This window comes from Larus michahellis, chromosome 3, assembly GCF_964199755.1.
Source record: "Larus michahellis chromosome 3, bLarMic1.1, whole genome shotgun sequence".
NCBI classification, from domain to species: Eukaryota; Metazoa; Chordata; class Aves; order Charadriiformes; family Laridae; genus Larus; species Larus michahellis.
In genome coordinates this window covers 12449789-12476502 of record NC_133898.1, presented here as the reverse complement: position 1 = coordinate 12476502, position 26714 = coordinate 12449789, and the positions used below count along the sequence as shown (strand labels likewise).

The window sequence follows — 26714 nt, the reverse complement described above, 5'->3', positions numbered from 1 at the left end:
TGTGGGTTATGCAAATTCTTCAAAAAGGATGCTTAGGTTTCTGCCAGTGAAACAAACTATCTGCAGTGGGACATGGCCAGAGTCAATTTTGTACCTCCTCCAAAGCCACAATACAATGATAATATTCAAGAGAGGCTAACCCTGAAAGGGACAAGCACAACAGAACATGCTTTTAAATGGTACAATGTCTGGGGAAACAGCAACCTCAAGGAATTCAACACTGCAATTCAAAATGATCCATTCTGCAGCGTTATCAACGTCCTAGAGAAGGACACACAACTATAACATCTTGATACACTCCCAAGAACACAGGAATAGCCTCAGTACCAAACAGACTTCAGTGCTTTTCAAAGGTTATTTTATATGCCAGGTATTTAACACAATTTAAAACACTTACCCAGAATCAGTAATGTCAGACCATTAAACAAGGCACCAACATAAGTGAATACCCACATCAACACTGCAAACTAAAAAGGAAAAAAAAATAGCATGTCAGCCCACAGTCTATCTTACCAGAAGCAGTGGAAGAATTTCTCTAACCACACATACGGAACTAAAATGCCCCAAACTCCATCCTTGTACATCTCATGTATTTATAGGTAAGTGACAAGATGGCTGAAGGGTTCAGTAATAGGATACGTGGCCTCCTGTGTCCAGGTCATCAGGCTGAATTCATCCCAAGTCAGCAGCAACCAAAAGCTGTTAGTACTCGGTGGCTGCTCAACATCTAATACCAATGGGCAAACACAGCTCCTACCTCCCACCCTGCAAACAGATGGAACAAGACAGGCAAGTGAGAGCTTAAAGCGCTGGCACACGACACAGCACTTGGTGACACAGCCAGAAAGAAAGCAGGTCATTTTTTTGTGTGGCAGCCCAGCAGGCAACATACGAGGGCACCCAGTCCAGGCCTGCAGCGCAATCGGCAGCACCAAGCTATCAAAACCACACTTCAGCTCCGCAAAGGTCTCAATGAACCCTCGGCTAGATGTAAGGGACAGACTGTAAACGCCCTGACGAGGGGCAGAAGGCCCTCCAAGCCTTCAATGGAATGCCTCAAACACTCGCAAGGAAATAAATAATGCAGGCCTGGCCTTCAAAGAACTGATAAGGCTAACACTTCTGGCACCTGAAAGTGTGGGAGAACTGTCTTGTGAAGACAGGATAGTTCTGCCACTCGTGTGATAAGCTTGCTAGTTCTCAGTTCTTGAGGCCATTGTGTCCGAGAAGTGACCGTTGCTTCATTATCCACGAAATGCACACGAAAGCACACACCCCTGCCTATGCTAATGAAGATCATGCTAAACACGTATGACTATGTCACTCGTCTCTCCACCCGAATCATGCTACACATCACCTGGGAGAAGGGAAAAACCTGAGATGAGGCTGTCCTTGGCAAGGGGGGTGGACCATGCTAATTCAGCAAACATAAAAGGGGAAAATAAGTGCCCCTAGGAGGGGGGAAAAAGAAGAAACAATAGAAGAAGATTGTGCCTGGGAAGATTCTTCCCAAGAAAGAAGACCGTACCTGGGAAGATTTTTCCAAGAAAGAAGAAGATTATGCCTGGGAAGGTTCCCTGAGAAAGATGCTGGAACCAGGACCAGTGATCTCTCTCTGTCTTTTTCTCTGTCTTTTCCTTTCTCTATCCCTCAGTTTCTCTTTTCTCTTAGAATTGTTAAGTAACACAATGCATACCTCACCATTTGCCATAATTTGTTACATACCTCACCAGTTATCATGGACTTGTTAAGACCTATACTAACCATTTGGGGAAGCTAATAAATGTTTGTATATGGACCTTGAGATTTATCTCACCTTAGTCTGCGCCGTTGAGACTTTATGAATCTGAAGTCACTTACCCCGCCTCTTTACTGAGAGCGGGACGTGACACTAGACTAGGCAAAGGTTGCTGTCACATCAGGGGAAAAAAAACTAACTGGAAAGTAACATGGCAAGGTTGGCTTGACTAATTTTTTTCGTTTAAAAAAAAAAAAAAAAGGAGCTTTGGATACTAAGAAGCTGGCTCTAAGTCAGAGACAAATTCAGAAGCGAAGACGTCCTTCTGTTTTCAAACACCTAATCTGCCATAACGTCTGTCTTCGTATATCGGCCCCCAGCTTGTACCCAGACGCTGTTCTTCCTCCACCACTGCCCTGCTAACTGCACACGTACAGCTCCCCTGTCCTGTAGACGCTCCGCTCCACTTCACTAGCTTTACACAAAGATCTGCAGAAGTTCAAGCCCCTCAGCTTTCTGCCAGGTGGAGAGTGTCCCAAGCACACCTCTGACCTATAGTGGGGTGGGACGGGGTTGAAGGCTGCCAGCTCTATTTCTGTGTAGGATTCCTCCCCGAGGAAAATCAGCCAGTTTCTTCTAGTGTTGCACAGCCCATAAGGAACTGAGCAAAAGCCAGGATCTGGATGTCAGATATTCAGATATACAGATTTACCAGTGCTTCTTTCTTGCTAAGCACTGCATTATGCTTTGCATTGTGCAGTGCACACAGATGAGACCCCCAGCCCTTTAATCAACTAAGCACATCTGGTTATCTTCTGTGCAAGACACTGCAAAGCACTGAAGAGCTGGAAAGACACGGTGTGGAGGCTGCTGTTGCCATCGGAGAGGGAAGATCTGGGCACAGTTAACAACTGAAAGTGAAGCACTCCAATGAGCAGGAGATACACACACGGAAAAGATGGGTACAAAGCACTGGAAAGAAAAAAAAAGCATGTCAAAGGACTGTGGGTGTGGGCAAGGATCTAGCCTGCAGCCAAGTTACTCAGAAGTTATGTACCCAAACATCCATTTTTAGCTTATCCTAAGAGGCAAAATATACAAACCAAACAAAATCAACAAGCAACAATAAGGTAAGGGCATGACAATCAATACAGGTTTAATCGCATGACCCCTGTAACAAAATAAAGTTTACTTCAAGAGCTTCATTCACAGCCGATCCCATTCAAAATGCGGTAGGATTAGTTGCAAACGATGCAGTTCTTTATCTGTCATTTCTTTGTAGATGTGATGCAAGCAGCACTAGAGGCACAAAGTTAATCCTCAGACAAGGCTGCAATGTTACCATCAACAGCGTTCCCACTGAAGGATTTTGGCAGGTTTATCAAGAAAAATAAAGCAGATTTCTCTAAACTCCGTCATGATTCATTCAAACCTTCTGCTCTCCGCAATGCCCGGGTGAGCGCTGGCTGCCTGCCTCTGCACAGGACATTTTAACAGAGCAAATACTTTCTTGTCAGAGCAAGTCTGTAGCCGCAGCACATTCCCCTCCCCAGCGAAGAGAGGAAGTCAACAACTTTCACTATAGCAAAAAGCCCCCACGTTTGTGATAATTCAGAATGATTCTCTCGCAGGCTGTGCATTTGGTAAACTACACATGCTAGCTTCAAGCACACGCAGCAAAGCATCTTGACAGCTCTCCAAGATCTCCTCTGCGTGAACACCATTACTGAAGCTAACTAAGCACCGCCCTGGTCAGGTGAACATTCAGTAATACTGCTGAAGACTATGACCAAGTCAGAAAACATGAGTTTATGTAAGCAGAGGGGTAGCAATATGAATCAATCACAGAGTCCAACAGTTATCGCTACTATCCCATCTTACTTAGTGAGCACTGAATTTATAGCCCAAGAAAGGTCAAAATCCAGGAGTTAACATTTGACTGACACAGGTTTTGCTTCTCTGAAAGTCTGTCCAGAGCAGCATCAGGGTCCAACAATGAACTGCGTTGTGCGTGCAGTTTATAATCTACATACTGTGAGGGAGAGGGAACCACTGACCCCAGTGAAAGCACCCGCTCACTCTGCCCCATCAGGAAGGGACAGCTGTTTTGAAAGCTGGGGCTACTAAAGCAAATGAAGTTCAGCAAAAACCTCAGAGCCCCCCTCCCACAACACCTTCTCTCTTCACACACTTCTTCTGACAGTTAAAACAACACGCCCAGGAACAAGTGGAGCTGATCTCAATCCCACATTTATGTATTGGTCTCTGGGGTTTCTTTTTCATTAGAAATGAGACAAACTCAGAGAAACTTACAAATGCAAAAAGGCTTACATGAAATACGTCCAAACATTTAAAGCTCTAAGACATAAAAAAAGCAGAAGGCGACCCAGGATTGACCTACACAGATAACATTGCTCTTTCCACACACTCAGGACAGAAGGAAAGCGCGGGGCCCAAGCTCAGCCTGAATGTTACAATGACAACCAGTAAAAACCCCAGTATATCTGACCGACCAAGTTGAGTTTTTGCCTACCTCATTCCGATGCTTAATGGCTCCCCAGTACCCAAAGCATACAGACATTTAATGGCAAATCCAGAAGTGTCCATATATCAATTTCTTTACTATAAAATAGTTCAAATGCAGCAGAGAGCTCTGTTTCTCGAAACATCAGTTGAACAATGACAAATTGAAAGCAACTGTACCCCAGTGTCAGAACAGAGCAGCTGCCATTGCGCAGCTGGGGGTGAAGCACTAGATTGCTGGTTATCAGGACAAAGTGCAGTTTATCCTGGGACTCTCTGGCAAGGACTCCTCTGGAATTGCTCCTCAAGAGCTGTGAGGAACTTCTTGTGCTGCATAAACATTTAGAGTCCACTGTAAGGCTTCCATGACTGAAGTATTGTTTAATAGGAAAGAAAAGAATTTTAACAAGACGGATTTTACAGCCAGAACTACTACACAAAATAAACTGACCTGCAGACATTTTCTACATTAAAGCTCTGTAACTTTAATTATACACAAACATGCTGTTTCCTACAGTGAAGATGTTTAAAGTACATAAGCCAAGATATTTTTATTTTTTTTAAAACCAGGGCCCTTGTATTACATAAGACCCCAGCATCTTAATGTTCTCCTCAAGCACTTCAAAATGAGTTACTTGTGCTTGTGAACTGTCCTGACATTCACTGGTTACATATAAGGGTTGCTCCCAACTACCATAAATTAAGACTAATTAACCTACATAAAACCTTTTAAATGTCAAAAGAAGAGAGGGGAAATGAATTAGTTCAGCTGAATAAACATGTCTTTCCTATATACCATAGTAATTTAAAAGTTATTAAAGTGCCTCGAAGACATTCTGAATGGAATTAATTCTATTTCTAACATAATTCCTCTGAAAGGCCTAATTTTAAAACAGTGTTAACTGAAACAGCAGTTGGCTGTTCACTGCTTCCTTTTCCTTTACTGCAAGGGATTGTGATCTCTAAACAAATGGTGTAGAAATTCTTATAACTCATATGAAGGAACATCTCACAAAGGGCTTAATTATTAAAAGAAATAAAGTGGCCTTGTGACTACAAGTTTTTCTGTGATGTTGTTTAATCAGATCCAAACACAACTTAATAACTTTTCTTTGAACACTGAAACTCAATGCCCTTAAAAAACACAACAAACAAAGAATACGTTCCCTTCCTTGCACACCAAGTTTAAGTTATCAAAATGCATTTCTAGCCATGTGACAGTCATTCTTTTGGTCAAGGCTGTGGCCTTGAGATGCTGCAGAGATGAACCCTAAGTACTTGGTCACTTAAGCACAAAGGCGAGACACAGCTTCCTACAGCCAAACGATGGGCAGCGGTGAGAGGATCTTGCCACCAAAATGCAGTCCCTGTGTGGAAACGCTTGCAAGGCACAGATGATAGCAGCCTTATTTAAGCTATTCTGCCGTAAACCCATGGCAGTAGTATCAATCATGTCCTCAAAAAACAACCAGAAAATAAGAATGCACAGCCACCTCATAAAACCACTTTTATTGCACAACCTTTTAGGAGCAGGAAGATTATTACACAAATCCCTGGGCTAATATCCCATCTCCTCTTTCCCTTCTGAGAAAATGAATCTTTACCATGAGCAGCAGACCCCAGGTACCAACCCGACAGCGTTATGATCTTTCCCTTCTCCAGAGGGAAAGGACTCTTACTGCAGGAGACTTGCACAACATCAGCCGCAATATTTCCAGCACACACTCTTCACTGTGTTTAAGTGGGAGCATAATGAGAAACTGGATCTAGAAACTCTGGGTAAGATCCGGAGATCTGCCTCTGATTTCTGTTCCACAAATATAACGACGACTTTTACAGCCTTCCTATTTTTCTCCAAGTTTCACTAGAAACCCCTTTCCCCAACGCCACAACAACTCAAAGGACTTTACAAAGAACTAAGTAAGGGATTTACTGGAGGACAAATGCAACTTTAGTTCAAGAAGATTAAGCAAACTGAAAAAGAAATGGACAACACGTTGTACTCAGTAAAAGAAACAATTGTTTGAAAAATTAAGAAAGACGATTAGCTTGAAAGAAGAGAATATAATTCTTACAGAACAAAACTGAAAGATTTTCAGCCAATTGTTTTTTTTTTTTAAATTATTATTCTTTTTTGTCAGTTTTGCTCTGTCACCTTCAATAGACCCCACTAAATACTACTTAGACATATTCAATGTATCTGTTAAGACAGTATTGCATGCTTGAGGTAGAGTAACTTGCAAAACCCATTTCAGTAATTTGCATCACTATGAGAAACAGCTATTCCCAGCCAAATCCAGGGACTGGAACAGGTGTCCACCTTCCCACTTTCCTAGTAAAACAAGGGCAGCAGCCAGTCCTCGCTCTCCCAGCAAAAATGCGTACGCAAGAACTCCTACTGTTTAAGGCAAGTAACTAACCGCTTGGTAGTCTCAGTACAGAAACAAACAGAAAAACAAACCAAAACCAGACTGTGCCCAAAACACAGATTTTTCAAGAGGGAGAGATACATGTTAGCGACAAATTTTGAACGCCCAATGTATTGTTTTCTTAAAAGATTTCTGCTGTTAAGCACCAGCAAGGAAGTGTAACAGCTGAACTGCACACAGCCCAGCCTGAGCTTATTTCAGTTTTTCATTATTTTTTATTATACTGTCAAAATACAGATAAAGTTATCCACTCTATTACTGCATGCAGCACTTTATGTTCAATTCAGTGTGGCTATCAGAAAGCTGTACTTCTTAAAAAACCAAAAAGGCTTAGGACTTCTAACAAGCAAACTAAAACTCATTATTTACTTATACAGAGCCAAAGATGCCATTGTTCATTCATCTTTATAAGGACTGGTGGGCTTTGCTAACCTAGGTCAACAAAGAATCTATTTACCCAAAGCTGCTGTATCTACAGGTGAAGCAGACTTACCTTCAGAGAATCAACTAAGTCGTCGACTAGGAAGAGACGTCTCAGCTCTTTAACTGTGCCATTAATGTGACCAAGCACAACATTACTGTATTTCTGAATAAGCTCTTCAGACACAGCTACATCAGACTCCAAGTAAGCCCTGCAAGAAAGGAGAGCTTATGAAACTTTACTTCAACAGTGCTGCCCAACAGTATCAACACACGTTATATGTTACATATACAATATCAACATACATCCTTCTTACGTTATCATAGAATGGTTTGGGTTGGAAGGGACCTTAAAGATCACCTAGTTCCAACCCCCCTGCCCTGGGCAGGGACAACAAAAAGAGAAAACCCTCACCAAATGAGGAATCCTAAAATGACAGAACAGAACTAATATAAATTATTCTTAGAAGGTAAAAGTGAACCTTAAAAAAAACTCCACAACGCCTTAGAAGAAAAAACTGTTTCTTTCTTACTGTGCTACGGCATTTACGAACCCACACACAGTCTCAACTGGACTAGGCAGAAAAGGTGCGCTGGCTAACGTGTTTGTGAACAGACAAGGCTACTGAGCGGCCAAAACCATGTCCAGCACCACTGACACATACGCGACCTGGTCTACGAAGTCTCTTCCTACTCCCCAGTTTATGCTGCAATCTGGTACACCAATAAGGCCAACGTGTATTTAAAAAAATGAGACACTGACAGCCTGGGGGGCTGTGGGGTGTGCATCATTGCTTGTTTTTCCTGTTGTACTATTAGACAGCCTAATTTTCTACGAGACTTGAGATTCCTTCATTTCTCAAACAGAAAAAAATCCTGCAAAATCCATTCATACCGCTGAAGGCACATACCATTAAGCTGTAACAAACACATTGAGGCACAGCAAAATGAGCAAGTTTTTCATCACTTGCTAAAAAAAACTTCTTTCAGTTAGTGACAACAGTTCTTTTAACAGAAAGATATAAGCTCCTATCTGGTTAAGTGTTCTTTTCACCACACTGCAACTTTTATCTGTAGTTGCAGTGGCTATGGCAATTTAGACTCTTTAAATAGAGACTAATTTATCTAATTTGCATGTTGAAGGGAGAAGGAGCAATGCAGCATATCTGTAACAGAGCACTCATTTTGCGTTTACTACAGTTGTTAAACTTTTACTTTCACTTAAGAGGGGATTCTGCTTTGGGGTTGTTTTGTTTGATTTAAAAAAAAAATAAAATAAATGCACAGTGGAGGCTCCTACGTATGTCATTTAAGGTAAAGCTAAACATGGCCTTGTGGCACGTCCAAAACAAATTCAAATACTTTAAACGGTAACTACAGTGGGCGGCCATTTCAAGGCTTCATTCTGCTATCCACACTTGGCCTGAGTCTGCACGCCATTCACGACTCATCAGCAAGATATTCAAAATACCTGAATCAAAAATTAAATTGAGCTCATGGAGGTGCTCTTCACTGTCAAACTAAATTCAATTAAAAATATCCTTCTTGTAGTTGAAGCTATACAGATAAAAAGTATGCAACCTAGTATGGTGGACGAGAATGTTTGGAAGCTTCTTATGAATATCAGTATTTTTAGAAATAAACTGCAGAAAGAGCACAGGTAGGAGAAGTTTTGCTTGTTCTTGCTAAGAATTAACTGGTGAACGTGGAAGTGCTGTTTGGATACTGAAGAGCACTACTGGGCAGACAAGGCAAACAGGATTTCAGCTGGGAACTACTGGGAACTATTCACCCTAGTAAGGAGGGCCATACAAGGCCTTGATGGTTAAAAAAAAAAAAAAAAAGCTCCCCCCCCAAACATTAAGTTTACAAAATATAGACTTCATACTGCTATACAGCAGTCTACAGCTATCTACAGCACTGGCAGATACGGGGAGAGCAACCAACATCATCTACCTGGACTTAAGCAAAACATTTGACACTGTCCTGCATAACATCCTGGTCTCTAAATTGGAAAGGCATGGATTTGATGGATGGACCACTTGGTGGGTAAGGAACTGGCTAGACAGTTGCACTCAAAGGGCTCAATGGCTCAATGTCCAAGTGGGGACCAGTGACAAGTGGCATTCCTCAGGGGTCAGTACTGGGACAGTGCTGTTTAACATCTTTGTCAGAGACATGGACAGTGGGATTGAGCGCACCCTCAGCAAGTTTGCCGATGACACTGAGCTGTGTGGTGCGGTCGACATGCTGGAGGGAAAGGATGCCATCCAGAGGGACCTGGACAGGCTTGAGAGGTGGGCCTGTGTGAACCTCATGAAGTTCAACCAGGCCAAGTGCAAGGTCCTGCACCTGGGTCATGGCAATCCCAGGCACAAATACAGGTTGGGCAGAGAACGGCTTGAGAGCAGCCCTGAGGAAAAGGACTTGGGGTGCTGGTGGATGAGAAGCTCAACATGAGTGGGTGAGCTTGCAGCCCAGAAAGCCAACCACATCCTGGTCTGCATCAAAAGAAGTATGGCCAGCAGGTCCAGGGAGGTGATTCTGCCCCTCTACTGTGCTCTGGTGAGACCCCACCTGGAGTACTGCATGCAGCTCTGGAGTCCTCAGCTGAAGAAGGACATGGACCTGATGGAATGGGTCCAGAGGAGGATCACGAAGATGATCAGAGGGATGGAGCACCTCTGCTATGAGGACAGGCTGAGAGAGTTGGGGTTGTTCAGCCTGGAGAAGAGAAGGCTCCAGGGAGACCTTACAGCACCTTTCCAATAGCTAAAGGGGGCCTACAGGAGAGATGGGGAGGGACTCTTTATCAGGGAGTGGAGCAATAGGATGAGGGGTAATGGTTTTAAACTGAAAGAGGGGAGATTTAGATTAGATATTAGGAAGAAATTTTTTACTGTGAGGGTGGTGAGGCACTGGAACAGGTTGCCCAGGGAAGTTGTGGATGCCCCATCCCTGGAAATGTTTAAGACCAGGCTGGATGGGGCTTTGAGCAGCCTGGTCTACTGGGAGGTGTCCCTGCCCACGGCAGGGGAGTTGAAACTAGGTGATCTTTAAGGTCAGGGAACTGCTGGAGAGCGTACAGCAAAGGGCTACGAAGATGATTAGGGGATTGGAACACCTCTCTTATGAAGAAAGGCTGAAGGATTTGGGTCTCTTCAGTCTGGAAAAAAGACGGCTGAGGGGGAACCTTATCAACACTTATAAATACTTAAAGGGTGGGTGTCAGGAGGATGGGGCCAGGCTCTTTTCAGTGGTGCCCGGGGACAGGACAAGAGTTAATGGGCACAAACTTGAACATAGGAAGTTTCACCTAAACATGAGGAGGAACTTCTTTACCCTGAGGGTGGCAGAGCACTGGAACAGCCTGCCCGGAGAGGTGGTGGAGTCTCCTTCTCTGGAGACATTCAAAACCCGCCTGGACGCGTTCCTGTGCAACCTGCTCTGGGTGACCCTGCTCTGGCAGGGGGGTTGGACTAGATGATCTCCAGAGGTCCCTTCCAACCCTACCATTCTGCGATTCTGTCCCTTCTCAGCCGAACCATCCTATGATTCTATAATGAATGTTGGTGCCAATTGTTCAGATCTATTTTTTTATATCAGATATAAACTTGAAAGCAAATACCCCTTTTTTTCCAGTTTTGTCCCACAGCTGTTTTAGCCACGGACTGGCTTTAAGTGGGTAAATGAGCCACTACACATAGTCAGGGAGGAATGGAGGTAAAAACCCAAGAAAACATTTTAGTTTGTCATACTGAAGATGGGAGGAAGAAAACAAGAATAATTGGAAACATCACAAAATTAGTAAGAGAGCTGTAAATAGGAGGACAAACAGGAGTTTCTGAAAGGTGCAAGGGAAATTGAGATCGAACCACTCCATTGATTAAAAAAAGGAGAGAAGCAAGTCTGAGCAGTGTGGGATGGGGCTGGTATGGAAACAGGAAACATGCACTCTTAGTAATTACTCTAACACATTAGTAAGATTTTATTTCTCTTAAGATGCAGCTCTGCAATAATGGGCACCACTGTACTCCACACAGGAAAGGATGCATACCATGGATACCATATTGCCACATTGCAGGGAAGTGCACACATGGTATGCCCCAAGGACTTAGCTCATCACTTAAAGCAAAGAGCTTGGAGGTCCACTTTGAGGGCTTAAATTAATCGCGTGATTCAACTCCTCAAGCCTTAGAATTCAGAGTCCAAGTTTCTGGATTTCTGATCTGGGCAGGCTGCAATGAACCCGGATTCTGCTGAAGACAAGGCAGCCTTGCGTGTGGAGAACACGGCTATACACCAAAACACAAATTTTAAGAGTATTCTTAAAAAAAAGTTCCAAAAAGATAAAAATATCCTCTGCTACATTTATTCTGATCTTTTCTAAATATATTCAATTGAAAGTGCTGCATCTCCTGGGTATTCTTTAAATTTTGTGCATCATCTGCCATGGGTTCACATTCTGAAGACTATAACATTTAAAATGTACATATTACTCCACTAGATTGAAGTGTTTAATTTTTTTTAATGTAACTTAGGATACTCTAGCATTCCCATGCAAATACCCTGTACCAAACGCTCGGTTCATTTTCTCTACCGCTGTGTATGCCTACTGAGAAAAACTGGAAGAAGAGCAGATATAGACTGGGCAACAGGTTTTTCAGTACAGAGACTATTTACATTATTATGCAACATATTACGGCATAAGTAATTTACTGGTTCTAACAGCACCGATATTGCTGTTCCCCAAAACAACACACTTTTTTTTAATTAGAAGAAAAATCTCACCTAAATGGGTGGCCTTCATCGGACTTTTGGATTGCCTGGATAACTCCCTTGTATATCCTAAAGCTGATCGTCACAGAAAGCAGGGCCAAGGCAATGTAAGCTGTCACGCTCACGATGCTGAACACTGTTAATGAAAGCAGCAGGAACAAGCTGGCACCAAACACCACTCCTGTCTTCTTAATGTCTCGCCAGTAAAGGAGGTCAACAACTAAAATTTAAAAAAGGTAAGAAATTAGAACAAGATACCTTTTGCATCCATATGAAAACAGTAAAACACGATTCATTTGACTCCTGGGAGTCATCAAGAATGGAACTTGTGATCTCACTGTCAAACCAGAGCTGAAATTACAACTAGAAATAGGTTATTTTAGCACTGATTCTGCATTGGGCTTCAGATTATTTGTATTATTGTTATTAGGATTACCTCAAAACGTAATTGCTAAAATTTAAGAACAATTCTGCCCTTAAGCAATGTCAGAATCAATCTCTTCTACTATTATGCTGTGTTTTGCACCACAACCACAGCAGTTTGTGCTTCATTTCATTTTATTTTTGTCACTCACTGAAGAGATTGATTCCAATGCCCTGTTAGGACAAATTACAAGACACTAACAGATCTCTAAACCATTATATCTTTGCAAGTCTGGTAGAGCAAAGGCACTGCTCAAGATTCATTAACAGTTTGTTTCCTTTTGAATGAAGACATTCCCATGGGAGCTTATACTGTTGATTATGGGTGACAGACTGGGCCATCAAGAGGGAATAATCTCACTGAAATTTCAATCCAGGCTGTATCTGCTGGGCTCCAATGCAAAATACTTAATTTGTAAACCAAGTTTATTTTTTCCTTAAGTGACCCTCGTGAGAGAACACAATATTATGCCATTTTTAGCATCATTGTTGAGTAAACTACAGCCTTGCACAAGTCCTAAGTAATGGCTTAGTACATCCATTGCAGAGCTGCTGTTGCATCCAGTTGATTACCTTATTGAACTCATGAAATCTGTCAAATGTCTTTCTCCACTGCAGAGTACAGAACTGGGCCGGGGCATCTAGTCTAGTTTTATACTTCATGGTGAGACACAAGAAAACTCACTCTTCATGATTTCTACTTCCACAGCTGATTAGGTTTTCACAAGAACAAATTCCTCTTCTGCATCAAAACTGCTTGTTACGTACTGAACTCAAAATAAGTTATAGAAAAATTATTACTATTACACCACAAGCTTAGTAATCCTGTCTCATCCTCAACATGACCAAACTTAATTGTAAAATAGCCTATCACAATTCAGAACAGATTCTTACACTGAATGACTGTAAAAGAAAATCTAAAAAATCGTATTTGACTATTATTTCTTACAGGATGAAGATGTGGTAATGCACCAACATTAAACACTTAGTAGCCCCATAGGCCAAAGTCTGGAAAAACCCTTTGTAGGTATGAAAATGCCACTGGGGCTATGGTGCAATTTCAGTGTTTCAGAAGCTGAAGTCCTTTCCCAATTACTTCCACAGGGAAACCGTACTGAGCAGCAGGCACTGGAAATATGAGAACCCTGGTCAGAAACTTAAAGCCATCATTTTCATAATGCAAAATATTTTATCCAAATATTTAATTCACATATCAGTAGAAGTTTCCTGAGGCTCTACAGACAGAACCAGGTTAGAGTTGCATAAACACCTTAAATTTGTCATAAACCAAAACTGCTGTTGAAAGAAATGGCCTCGCCCCTCCACCACCACTCAGCCCCACTCCTTTCCTCAGCACGGCCACAGACAGAACCAGCCTGGTTTTCCGTACGCTGCTCACAGCTACTGCCCCCCCAAAATAAAATAAAAACAAAGCAGACAGCCAGATCAGATTCCAGTTGTGTTCACCATGTGACTCCACAAACATATGGGCTGAGAGATAGAGTAGCCAACCGACGGAGGTGACACTCCTGCTCTCAGAACAGCACCAATTTTAAGTCCTCGTCAAATTGCAGCCCAACCTATCCATGCACCCTGTCGACCTGTTATTCCTTTTCGTCTCTTCATGTTACAGAGCTGCGCTTCTGTTTGCCCTATCAACCAAATCAAGCCCTAAGCAAGAAAACTTTTCTTTAATATTTGTAAAAACCAACAAACCAACAAAAAAAAAAATCAAGTCATCATAGAATTCCTTTTGTATAGGCTGTAACTCCTAAATTTAACAACGTTTTCTTTCGTTTCTTTGGCTTTGCTTCCAATCACAAAAGTGTCTATTAGTGTCTCCGTACACCTTATGTTAGCAAGTTTAGCATGTAAAAGGAGCTTACAAATGAAACCGTGAGCTTGACCTAAAAATCACCGTAAACCTGAACTGAGCTGCAAGTTACCATAACACCTGGGTGAGACTGTAAAAAGCAGACTTGCAAAAATAAAAAAAAAAAAAAAAAAAAAGTTGGTGAATTTTGTGCTGCTAAATGATGCAAGAAATCCTTGAAAACTTATTTCTTTCAGAGTATTTGGTTCAAATACTGAAACTATGTTTATTTTTAAGTGCTGCAATATGAGCATCCATATATTCGAATTTGGGTGCTGCTCCCGTATCATGTGGCACACTAAGTATGAGCCTTACTCCTCTCCACTTGCAGACAGCATTAGTTCTGTAAATGAGTTACTCCCTTCTCTGCAACACACTTTTAAAGCATCTCCCCTGATAGCGGGTTTACCACTTCGTAGGAAATCACTCATTACAAGCAGTGACACATTACACCTCAATCCTGCTATAAGTAATTCATTTGTATAAGTTTCCAAAACAGAGAAGCAAAGGTAAATGGCTGGAATTATAGCACAGCACAAACGCCAAATGGCCTCTATCGACCCACCTTCAAGTCTTTTGTTCTCAGTAATCAGTAAGAAAAATCCCCAAGCCAGGACCTCCCAGATGAGAGTAAAGCTGCGCATGAAGCATTCTTCCTCACTGTCTCCTCTCCATTTAGAGAGCTACTAAATCAGCCTCAGCTTAACATATGTATCTGGTTTCATTGTAAATTCCTCCAAGGAAAGAAAATTCAACGTTATAAAGTCACCGAAAACCTGATTGTAATTTTCAGGCCAAGAGAATGCACTATGAAATTGATTTACATTCTCCAGTTGATCAGAAACTCGTATTTGCATTTCTTTCTACTGTAGATGAAAATATTGAAAGCATTACTAGAAGCAGCTTTCTGGCTTTAACTTACACAGAACATATTCCAAGCAGATTTAAAAAAAAAAAACAAAATCCAAAAACCAAACCAAGAAACAAACAGAAAAAAAAAACCCCAACCAATGCTCAGTAACAGCCCTACCAAGCAGTATCTTTCCTCATAGAAACCATTTTAAGCTCTATTTTCTACATAATCTATGCATTTAATGCAAGTATTCCAGGCCTATTCTAAAGCAAGAACAGCTGCCTACATTTGGTAAGCACGAACTGTCACTTGGCACGTCTAAAAATAGTACTGCTAGCATCTGTGCCTTACATGCAAAACTCATCCAATTACATTTTGCTTTTAAAGCAAGTGCCGTGATAGGTTTATCACTGTATTTTTAAGTCTTTTCTTTCTTTCACATTTAACATAAAACTGAACGATTCATATTGTTTTTTGATGGCAAAAACAAGTGGTTTAACATATCTAACCTCATAATCCTTTTTAAAAGAAATGCTGAACTAAGCAGCCCTCTCTTTTTTGAGAAATTAAAAGCCTCGGCATCTACAACCAACTTCAATTCGTGTCTACTAAAGAAAACCAAGAAAAAGGGACTAACCCATTTTGGCATCCATCTTGCGTGTGCCTGCATGCACCCAGACCTCGGCACAGCTGACTACACGGAGCCCTTTCACTTCCTGCGAGGGCAGTCAGAGGTCGGCGGATCCACGCAACCGCCTGCCTTCCGCCCCATCGCCCGCCGAAATGAAATCCCGCTGGCCCCCGCCAATGGCTGCCCCTGAGCTGAGTCCTTGGAATGCAGCTGCCGAGGGAGAGCCGGGGGATTGCGCTCACGATGAACAACTGCTCTCTATCCAGCGTTTAGAAACAAACAAACAAAAAAAAAAAGGGGGGGGGCGGGTTCAGCGCCAGAGAAAGGCGACTTGTGTAAAAGGGGAAGAAGATTAAAAAAAAAAAATAAATGCAAACAGCGTACAATTTGTAAACATTGTTATGAGCAACGGCCATTACACTAGAACCTTTCTGTAATCTGAAACGTAAGCAGGAATTCTTTATATTATCCAAATAATAGTAAAAATAGTGAAGATGCACAAGTCGGGACCAATTTAAGAACAGCCAGCGTTGTACTAATACAGAAATGCAACAGAAGTGTTGAGAATGGGCAGCTTTCAAATGCATCTAAAGCACACAGCAACAACTACCACCATAGCACCAGACAGGCTGCTGTGAAGAAAATTTAACTCTAGACCAGCAAATACGCGACAAACAGGCAAATTACCGTTAATTTCTGTTTAGAGAGGCATTTTCCAGTTATGCTAAATAAAGTTCACATTTACATGTGACAGCGATCTTCGGGGCTTCCACTGATTTTTCATACAGAGTATCGAGCAGACACGGTCTGACTCTGCGGCTTTACTTTCAAAGCCCGGTTGAGCCTGGTGTGGAGCAGCCACAGCTGAAGCAAGACCAGGCCCAAGGAGAAGCCACCAACTTATCAAGTGGTCAAAGTGCAAACACCATTAGTAGACTGGGGTTTGACATTTCAGGATTTCCTACAACAGAATGACCATTTAAAATCGCAGATGACATCCTAAGCAGGAGCAGTTACAGACTGGGCCACTAAATTCAAGCCTCCTTTTAGCCTGATCAGACATGTTGGAAACCCAAGTTTGGTCCTGGACTGCCTTGCTGCAAGTCAGCAACAGCAAAACAATCCCAGGCTGGTGAACTGGGGGGTTATGGCATGGCCGCACATGGTGCCAAGCACATGGAGCTGACTTCAGCCGACAGAGCTTTCCCTGTCCTAGGGACCAATGTTACAAAGAAGTGGCATGTCCAGCGGGACTGACAGGCTTGTCCAACTGGATCCCAAAAGTCAGAAAACAAGTCTACATCACATGTGTTGCAGACGTGGCACATCTGCCCCACAATCCCTAGCAAGAAAAAGCAATACAGATTTCACGGAGTACCCGCTAGTACGAACACTAACTCCAGCACTACCAGACTGTCCCCCGCAAACCTGCAAATACTACCTAACAATTATTAATTAGTCTAAGCAGTATTTTTCTTTAATTTCTACTTAATGATATATGCGTGCATGTGTGCACAAGGTATGAACTGGGAAAACCATTCCAAAGCCCTGATTACTCACGATAAACATCTAAAAAGCTCAAGGGCTGCAGAAGCCTAGGCAACCTTTTGCACCATTTAACTAATCTGAACCAGAATTCAGACAGATTTTCAGCACATTAATTAAAAAAAAGAAAAAAAAAAAAATAATCCTGGGATAGTCTGGGAGTATAGCTGTGGTGTTCATCCTACCACTAGCATTATTCAGCCATTAAAACCTGACAATTCATTGAAATTATTAAAAATTAAATAAGTAAATGTTAGACATATTAGTACCAATTACTCCATGTGGCTCTGTCTTTAAAACTGCTAAAAATAAAAATCATGCCATCCCCAGGATAAACCTATTTCATCCTGCCTATCTACATGATCGATACCACAGGTATTAATCAATACAACAGGTTATACCACTTTCACTATGCTGGTTCCCCAACTACTATGGCCGTAGCACAAGAAACACACAGACCAAAACCAAGTTTAGGATTATATTAATTACAAAGTAGTGTTTTAGTTGGAAAGTCTAGCTATGAACCATACTTTTGGCTCTTCTCTGGTTTTAGATTTGATTCTTGCTTTTATTTTTAAGGGTGTTGTGGTTTTTTTTTTTTTTTTTTTTTTTTAGCATGGAAAGAAACATGTTGCAATATTTGCTTCTGTATTTATTTTGGGGCAAGATGAATAGTGTAATCAGTCCCTGAACTTTACCCATCATTTTCCGTGCCACTGCAGCCTGACCTAACAAAGGAAGAACACATGAAACAAGGCATCTTCTTCTCGTTATGAACAAATGCTACCAGAAACCACGCTAAACCAGGCTTCAAGAACAGCTGCAAAAGGAGAGGAACCAGACTCTGCTACCCCAGAAAACCTTGTTCTTGTTCTGCTTCCAATTTCTATTAGATGCCATCTCTATAAGTAAAATTGCAATTAAACTTCCAGGCAGTAGGGACTTCCTTGGAGGGAGAAACAGGCACTAAATCAGCTTCCTCCACCTAGGGGGATGCCACTGTGTAAAAGCAAAGGGGGAGGGGGGAATTTAAAAACACTGCATGAAGCAGTTATACCAGCACAAAACACGCACGTAGGACAGGTTCAGGTTTGCTTTGTTCATTTGAGGCTAGTTCCATTACACGCCAGCGAGGCCTACATTTTGCAAAGAAGCCAAGTGCACAGACCCCACGTTACTGGCCTCCACGCAGCTGTAACAGCATGCCTCGCACCGGTTAGCGTATTCCCCTCAGGTGCGCCATATGGGCACGCTCGTGATTGGCAAGTCATTAATTTTAAACCAAGAAAGATGCCATTACGCTCAAGGCCTCGAATTCCAGACTTGGAAATGTCTGCTTTCAGTTGCAGTGAGGCACAGACCACCCACCAACCCTGCTTGTCAAGTTGTAAAAGAAAATCTGGAAACTGGGCCTGAATACCCAAAGGTAACTTGCCTTTCTTTTTTTTTTTTTTTACAGAAACCTTCTGACCTCACCCTTTTTTTTTTTTCCCCCCAACACCAAGAATTTCAGGCCTGATATATGGACTGTTGAACATTTAAACTAGTTACACATCAAGAACATATTACTAAACACTGCAGAATATTTTTTCCTAGTATTTTACAGTCCTTTAATGAAAGATGAGAACTTTCAGAACCTTGTTTTGCAGGGGAAAAGTTTTTGCCCTGCAGGGCTTTTTTGCTACATATTCAGGTTCTGATAGAGCGTTCTGTGGATTCTAGACAGCTGGCAATTTCGTCCAAGTGGGAAAACACAGATTTTGAACAACAGTTGTAGAAAAAGAGGAAAACTTCACAACTACCAATGACAGGGCCCTTCAAGAAAATATTTAAGTATACAGAAATGATTAAAATTTTTTTTAAGCTTGCCTTGCCGATAAAAGTTTGAAGATTACATATTCAAATAAGGCTTAAACTCTTACACACTGAGCACTAATATAATGATCCACAGAGATTTACACTGGTGATCTCCTATTGGCGGTTACAGGAACAAAGGTCAGAACCACACTAATTTAAGATTAGCTACTTATTTACCTGAAACAATTTGATATTATGGCTGTAAATTCTGCAAAAATCAGATACAGTTTTACCTAGAATCCAACAGAATTATGAAAAATACGAAGTAAACACATTAAAGGTAGACTCCAAACATGCTATGCCGAAGGGGAGGGGAGAAAATACCCTTCTGTAGTCTGCATGAGATTTCTCGTTATAAAATTATTAAACTGCATACACTACATTCTTTCAAGTTAATGGTTAGTATTGTTAAATTATTAATAACCTTGGAATTTCAAAGGAACATCAACTATATTCGGACTATGCTGATATTTGTGCAGTACATACCAAAAAAAGCTGTTCTTTAATATGCTCTGTAGCACTGAAAAATATCTGCAGTGTCACTCAGGCTATTTCACCCACATGAATAATTTTTTATTCTGCATTGCTCATATTTACCCATTTTAACCTACAACTTTTACAATTTTGCATATAGTACAAATAGATATCTTACATCTTCAGATACATTTCACAATCAAATACAGGCTACAAACACCATTTGCCAAGAACAACCCGCGGCATTTTTAGCTTTATATTAAAAAAAAATAAAAAAATTAAAAAAGGAAAAAAGGTGAAAGAACAAATACCCTTATCCTTCCAACTGCTCGGCTGACTGTCCATCTCTCCACAGACGATCTGCCCTCCAGCTGTGATTATCAATTATGCATACCAAGAGGACAGCTGCAAGAGAAGAAACCTATAGCCCAGGATGGGAAACATGGGCTTCCCCGGCAGCGTCTGCAGTCTGCTGCTGCTGCACTGGTGCTGCAGGAGGCCAGTCAGCTGACGGCGCGGGGTGTGGAGCGCCACTGACGCAGTGCGAGCTGTAACCCGCCTGCTAATGCTCCGGCACCAAGGCTAACGTGCCGTCCTCAGCCACCGCAGCCATTTGCTTCTTACTGCTTGCCAACAGAACCAAAAAGACGACGCAAGGCAGAGAAGGAAAATCGCCGGCACGAAGGGAGATGGCTTCTCCCCGCACAGCAGCGGCAGCGCCTGGGGAACGCCAGCGCAGCAAGGCTCAGCGAACGCTAACAAAAGCCAAACTGCCCTAAGCAGCTTTTCATAGCAAAGCTGAGCTAAAAGTGGTCACCAGACAAGCTTTAAACAGATTGCTTTTCAAACAACGGTTAAAAACGTATCTATAAGTCTCCTAGATGTATGCCTTCCCCTCGTTTTTTTTAAGCAAACGTCTGCCTGTCTGGATGACTAACAGAGACATCTTTGTAACACACCTCTCCCTTTAAAAAAAAGCTTGAAGGAAAACAGAATAGGACCCTTTCTGTGCCTGTAACAAAAGCAAGAAGCTCCTGAAGAACAGAAGGAGTCTTTTTTTTGCTGTTATATTTAGTCCTTACGAACTCCTCAGCCATATTTATTCATCTTAATAGAGGTTTGAGAAGAACGCTTCTCTCTCCTTTTACCTAATTTCTACAACCAAACAGCATCCTACGTTTTCACCTACAGACCTGACAATTAAATGCTCCCTTCATTTAAATAAAAATAGCCTGAAAGCTTACACTACTAACATATAGAAAGTTACACAGAGAAAGTATTGTACGGACCTGAGACAAGCATAAACTAGAAACTCAAAATCTGAGAGAGCTGTGAGAACGATGTTGTCATTCTATTTTCCATCCCTGCTGAAAAAACAACTACTCTTCTAATTTGGAATCTCTTCGTAATATCTGGGGCTGACCATAAAATGCTAAAAGCTCCCCAGCACTGCTCCAAAACCTCTTAAAAATTTGAAACACCATTTTCTAAAGAACTAGAATTCGCACATTTCCACAAAAATGCTGTAGACCAGCTGGGATGGAGATCCTTATTTAGTCCTTAAATGGACAGTTTTAGTTTTCATTACAAGATACAATCTTAAGTGGAGGAAGATTACCACAAAGTTACCAGAAAGCCCTGTCTGTTACTTCAGTTGCTAAATAAATTTAAAGCCTTGTTTGACAGCAAACCAGTTACGTGTATTTTTAACTTATATAAAGATGTGCATTTCGATCACAATTTCAACTGGTAATCAAAACACATACTATAGGAGGGAATTAGGAAATGTATATTCAGACATCATAGCGCAAGAAAATTTGTGAAGCTACACTAGACCAAAAAAAGTACAAAACGTGTCTAAAAATCTGTTTCTGACTTTGAGCTGAAATTCTTAAGATCAGCTAGAAACCACCAAAATCTGTGTTTTTCCCCCTACATTTGTTTGGATGGCTGCATAAAACCATGGTGCTTTCAGAAGGTTCTTTCCACTAATTGTTAAATTTCTACAAGATACACAAGTAAAGCCTCTTAATTTCTTCTTCATATTTTTATATTACATACTTAAAATAGTACATTTATGCAAAATGCCTAAACAGACATTTTGTTGTAGCCATGTGCGCAGCCACAGCAAATCGGCAGCAGCCAGAAGATGACCGTGAGAATGGCTGCATTACCAGTCCGTATCCTCCCACCTCAAATGAGCCACTAACTCCCTCCACAGGAGTTTCTCCCCCTCCTCAAGATCCTCCTCTTTGCGTACTTAATATTCACTCTTACTGCTCCATGCAAATGATACCTAAAATTAAGTCTCTGTCCCTCTGTACTCACATTTGTTATTTCAGGCAAGATACACCCACGTAACACTATTCTACATATAAACTGAGTAGCAGCACCATCAACAAACTTCTGTGTAAGCTTTATTGTTCCATTAAGGAAATGGCATGCTTGTTTCTACACCAACATTTAAACAAGAACCATCCAACTAACAGGCTACTTACAAAACGATATTATCAAATCACCCAGACAACTAAAACAGACGATCGATTCTATATATGTTTTTCTACCGCACCTACGCTCGAAGGGGCTGCATGCCCGCCAGGTGAGTGCTTCAATCACAAGGTAGATGTTGAATCACCCTGAGCAGACAGACTAACAACAGCGTTTTTGTACTGAAGAGTGTTCCTGACTTCCCACAGGAGAGCATTTTGGATGACTACCTAATTCTGCTCTCACCCAAAGCCTCATTCAGTGCTGGCCACCTATCTGTGCTTCTAGGAAAGTTGATGACTTACCCCAAATGCTCCATTTTCTCCAAAATTCTGCCACTCTGCAAGTAACTACCCAAATGCCTTGCTCTGGTAACAGCCTTTGCCTCTCAACAGGAGTGACAAGAGAGCTCTAATGAAATACAGCAGCTCTAGGTCTTTCCTTCAGAAAAATTTCACTCAAGGTTTTGGGTTTTTTGGTTTGTTTTCCTAATTCCTCCTACCCTTCCCCAAATTCTCCAGCCTGAAACAGCAGTCTCCATTTATTATTATTTACCCGGTAGCAGAAAGGAAGACCTGAACAACCAAAGAATCTAAGAATATAATCAAATGAAATTAAAATGAGATTTTGAGTTCTATTTTACAAATAATCTGCTCCTGAAACAAACTCCAGAGGTATTCCAAGGTATTTTTCCAACAGTGAAAAACAACAAACAAAACCAAAGCAAACACTTCCCATCTGCTGAATAGTTCTACTTGACTAAGTACAAATATGGAAAACTACCAGAAATGAACCAAGTGGGTACAGGGCTGGCGTAAGGCACCATTTCTAACTTCTTTTAAGTTTCACACAACTGTAATGACCTGATTTGCTGTTACAGAATCACAAGATGTATTTTATTTCTGCACCCATGATTCAGGAGTAAAAAAGAAAAGCTTCACCACTACAACTGCTCAGACACCTTCTCAAAGTGGATTTCCCACCTGGACTTCACCTTTGAATTTGCTCCCTCAAGAAAATCTGGGGAATGTAACATATTAGTAATTAGCTGCCTTTCTGTAATTCAGTTACAGAGTGCCCTGTGGCATTTATGAAAACAAGAGATCCATAAACCCCATAAGATTTAATCTGAGATGAATGTCTACAGAGCCTGATGTTCAAAAGTGCCATGCAACAGGGGTTTCCTGTGAAACCGATTGCTTTGGTAGTCAAGACCTCAAAGCCATGTTTCAATCTTATTGTAAGGTTCTACGTGAATATACAGAGAGGTTTAAACTGTCACTGTGGTTACGTTTTGGCACACAACTTTCTGTCATGGTCAGAGGTTCAGATTTTGGGAGTCTCCACAATATATTTTGAATTTTTAATTTAATAATATAAAATCCCCTGTGTTCCACCAATCAAAAAAGTGTTTATGGAAAGAAAGAATGGTCTTCTAGCCTATTTGTGACAATTAATGATCTCTATCCAAAAGTAAATAATGGGTTATCAGTGAAGAAAGCCTGTACAACAGAAGGGCTAAGATATGCAATACGGATATTTAGTTTTCAATTCTAAGAATATTAAACTAATTTCCACAGTTCAGAGTTTCTCAAAACCTGGGACGCAATCTTTGGAAAAGCACAGTGTGCTGGAGTTACAGTTCCTTTACAAACACTAGATGGCATCAAAGCCCTCTTATGGGCATGCCTTAAAAAAGGACTCCTTCGTCCCTGCTATGCTGTCCCGACGTCCACACACCTCACCAGCACAAGCTGGCAGAAGCTGGAGCCGCGGCGGCTGTGGCACAGCATCCGAACAATCGGGAGAGAGCCACTCTGAAGTCACATCTTAATACGCAGTATTTTTATGGAGATCAGAAATGTGTATTTTAGAGTCTGGTGACAGTGAAGCAGAAGGGTTATCTGCTAGGAAGCTAAATACAGCATGCAGTAAGAAATGGAAGGAAAAAGGAAAAAAAAACCCAAACAAACCAAAACAAAGGATCTCTGTATCCAGGACAGTAGCAATTTTTGGTGTTGCAGGGGGGAAAATAAGTGGTATTTGCTGTTGAACTTGTTATCAGTAGGAGCATCTTGCAAGGAGAGGCTTTTTTTTTTTTTTTAATAGTTAACTACAGTTTTGAATTGGTTTTGATTTGTTTTTTAAAAACCTGTACAGCTATGAAGTACAAGGTTCCTGTGGTCTCATTCATTACAAAACAAAACAGGTTACCCAAGGGTCTGCCATGCAGCATTAAACAAACCTCGTTCTACTCAGGAGGCTGTTCAAAGCTTTACATTTGTTTTATTGGAGGGGTGGAGTTTAAAAAAAAAACAAAACAACCAACCAACCACAAAACTATATCCACAACCCTTTAGAGTTTCTCTTAGCTCCCTGCAGTCCACTAGGACTGTTGGAAGTTACACTTTCAGGTACACATAGATATGTTGGCATTTAGGTTAGCTTTCAAAACAATAACGCTGTTAAGTAAGCATTCAAGAACCTCAAATTAAGTGTAGCAGTAAGGCAGTTCATATTAATGTTTTAGCAAGGATCAGTCATACAATCACACCAGCTGATTTCCAGAAGTCTTGAGGCACAGTAAAATCTATTTCAGTTCTGCTGACGGGAAGACAGAAAACACCCCACACAACAGAGGTAGACTTAGAAGGCCAAACATATGCACAGATCCACTTCTTCGCCTTGTGATGAATTACCCCTCCTTTCTGAGAGCGTGGAAGACAAGTATTTGTTAGTTCTTTGGTGCTACTATGAAATTGTGTGGAAGTGATGTGGTATTAAAAGCAGACAACCGATTTTGTTCATGGCTTGACATTAGACTCTTCAGGCAGGTCTCAGCAGTCCAGTTCTGTATTCTATAATACAGCAGAAGCGAGCAAAAAAAGTAAATAGCACAGACTGGCGGGGGGGAGGGGAGCGGAAACAAACTAGAAAAAACAGACCATGTTTTTGAGTTAGTATTCTCAATCTATTCGACTTTAAGAAAGTGCTCCTCCAGAGTAAGGCAAAAAACTGTTATCTTTCTTCCCAAGCAACACAGGATGTCAAAAAGTAAAACTGCAACTGCTTTACAGAGTGAGCACAACACTGACAGAAACAGCGCGGATGGTGCCCCAGTTCCCCGTACACCAGCCCAGCCCCGCGCCTGCCCAGCTCCCTGCCCTCAACTAACACCCGTGCTGGGCACATCTGTGCCCGGGCCCAGCGCTGTGACACTACACGGGAGAACGAAGACACAGCTCAGCTCTCTCCTCTCCTGCTATGGCAAATGGTTTCACATGCAGCTTCTCCGGCAATTTCACACAGACAGCAGCAGCTGTGTCCTTGTCAGACCCAAAGAAAGAGTCTTTCTTCCCAAAGCAGCGATGTGCCACCCCCAGTCTGCTGCATCCATACAATGATTAAAGACACCTCTGCAAAGGCTTCCTGTTAAAAGAACTAACAAAAAAGCTAGTATACTAAGTGCAATGTTTTGGGCTTTTTGTTTTTGTGGGTTTTTTGTTTGTTTGTTTTTTAAAGTAGTGTGATCTCTAAACAATTAGCCCGTTGACATAAAGTATAAAATACACAGCAGCTGTTCTCTAGATAGTACTATATGCTGGAAGCCTGAGTGCAAGGAGCAAAGTCTTCATAGAACACAAACACAGAGTTTTAACAGTGCAGGTATCGCTGAAATTCCGATACAAGGGAAAAGGGAAACTCTCTCCTCTCTGCCTACCTGTATGGCTAGAAAAGGTGGCACAGGAGGAATGGCAACTATCATGCAAAGTTAAACATAAAAACTACATCTACCTTATTTTCCTAACTCTATTTCAGTTGCACCAACACCCTGACGCTCCCGTGTTATTCCATTCCAAAACACATTCAATGTAGAAGACATACATTAGGGATGTAGTATTTTATGAACTGCAGACTGCAGCTACTGCACAAATACACTACTGCTGAGTCAAACTAACATTTGATTTTCTGTTTAGAACAGAGCAATTGCGCTTTCTGCAGTCACTGTTTTTTAGCAGGAATGCCTCCGGTGCAAGACTTAAGTAGCAGCAGAGTGCTGCGATATTAAAAAGCAAAATATTCTTCTAGTCTACAAAGAGCATTAACTTCATGAGGCGTTCAGTTTAGAGAACAGAATGCAACGCAACAATGATCTTAACCTTCCTTCAACTTTCCACAACTTTAACTACACCTTACCAGAAAAAAACAACACTGAAGTGAAAGCCCCACCTGAAAAGAAAAATGGAAGTTATTATCTGTGCTGTGTACAAACCAATTTTAATGTCTACAGGGTACTCAGCTTCTTAATGGCCACTTTCCTAGTAACCTCAATACTAAGCTCCCTCACATGCACTATTTATTTTAAACCCTGGCCTTCATCTAGTGCAAGCTGCAATTCATGTGAGCAGAAATGCGCCAGGTCTTTTCCAGATCCCAGACACAAGTTGTACATACTGCAGCAGCAAGGGTATCTTCCGAAGTGTCAAAGTCTGATATCTGAACTGTGTGTGGAAAAGAAATGCCTCTTCAAATCGTGTACGCACAGCAGACTGAAACACCACCCTTGGCTTACTAAGAGCAAGTCTGGAAGGCCACCTAATGCCCAGCCTGTAGACAACCATAGAAGAGACTGTAGTGAGTACTGACTTATTTCTGTATCAACAGATCACCAGCAGGAGAAC

At 41.6% G+C, this 26714-nt stretch overlaps 1 protein-coding gene across 6 annotated transcripts in view; it reads right to left on the bottom strand.

Moving 5' to 3' along the window:
* RTN4 (reticulon 4) overlaps positions 1-26714 on the bottom strand; it is a 76132-nt gene that overhangs the window by 4216 nt on the left and 45202 nt on the right. For 4 of the 6 annotated variants that reach the window (XM_074578612.1, XM_074578613.1, XM_074578614.1 and 1 more), the window contains 3 exons: positions 11902-12109; positions 7184-7322; positions 398-467 (listed from right to left, as the gene is read on the bottom strand). In XM_074578612.1, coding sequence (XP_074434713.1) covers positions 398-467; positions 7184-7322; positions 11902-12109 — 417 coding nt within the window. Of the gene's footprint in view, positions 1-397; positions 468-7183; positions 7323-11901; positions 12110-15675; positions 15929-19856; positions 20503-26714 lie in introns of those variants that run through there. The other 2 variants (XM_074578616.1, XM_074578617.1) reach the window with 2 other exon arrangements.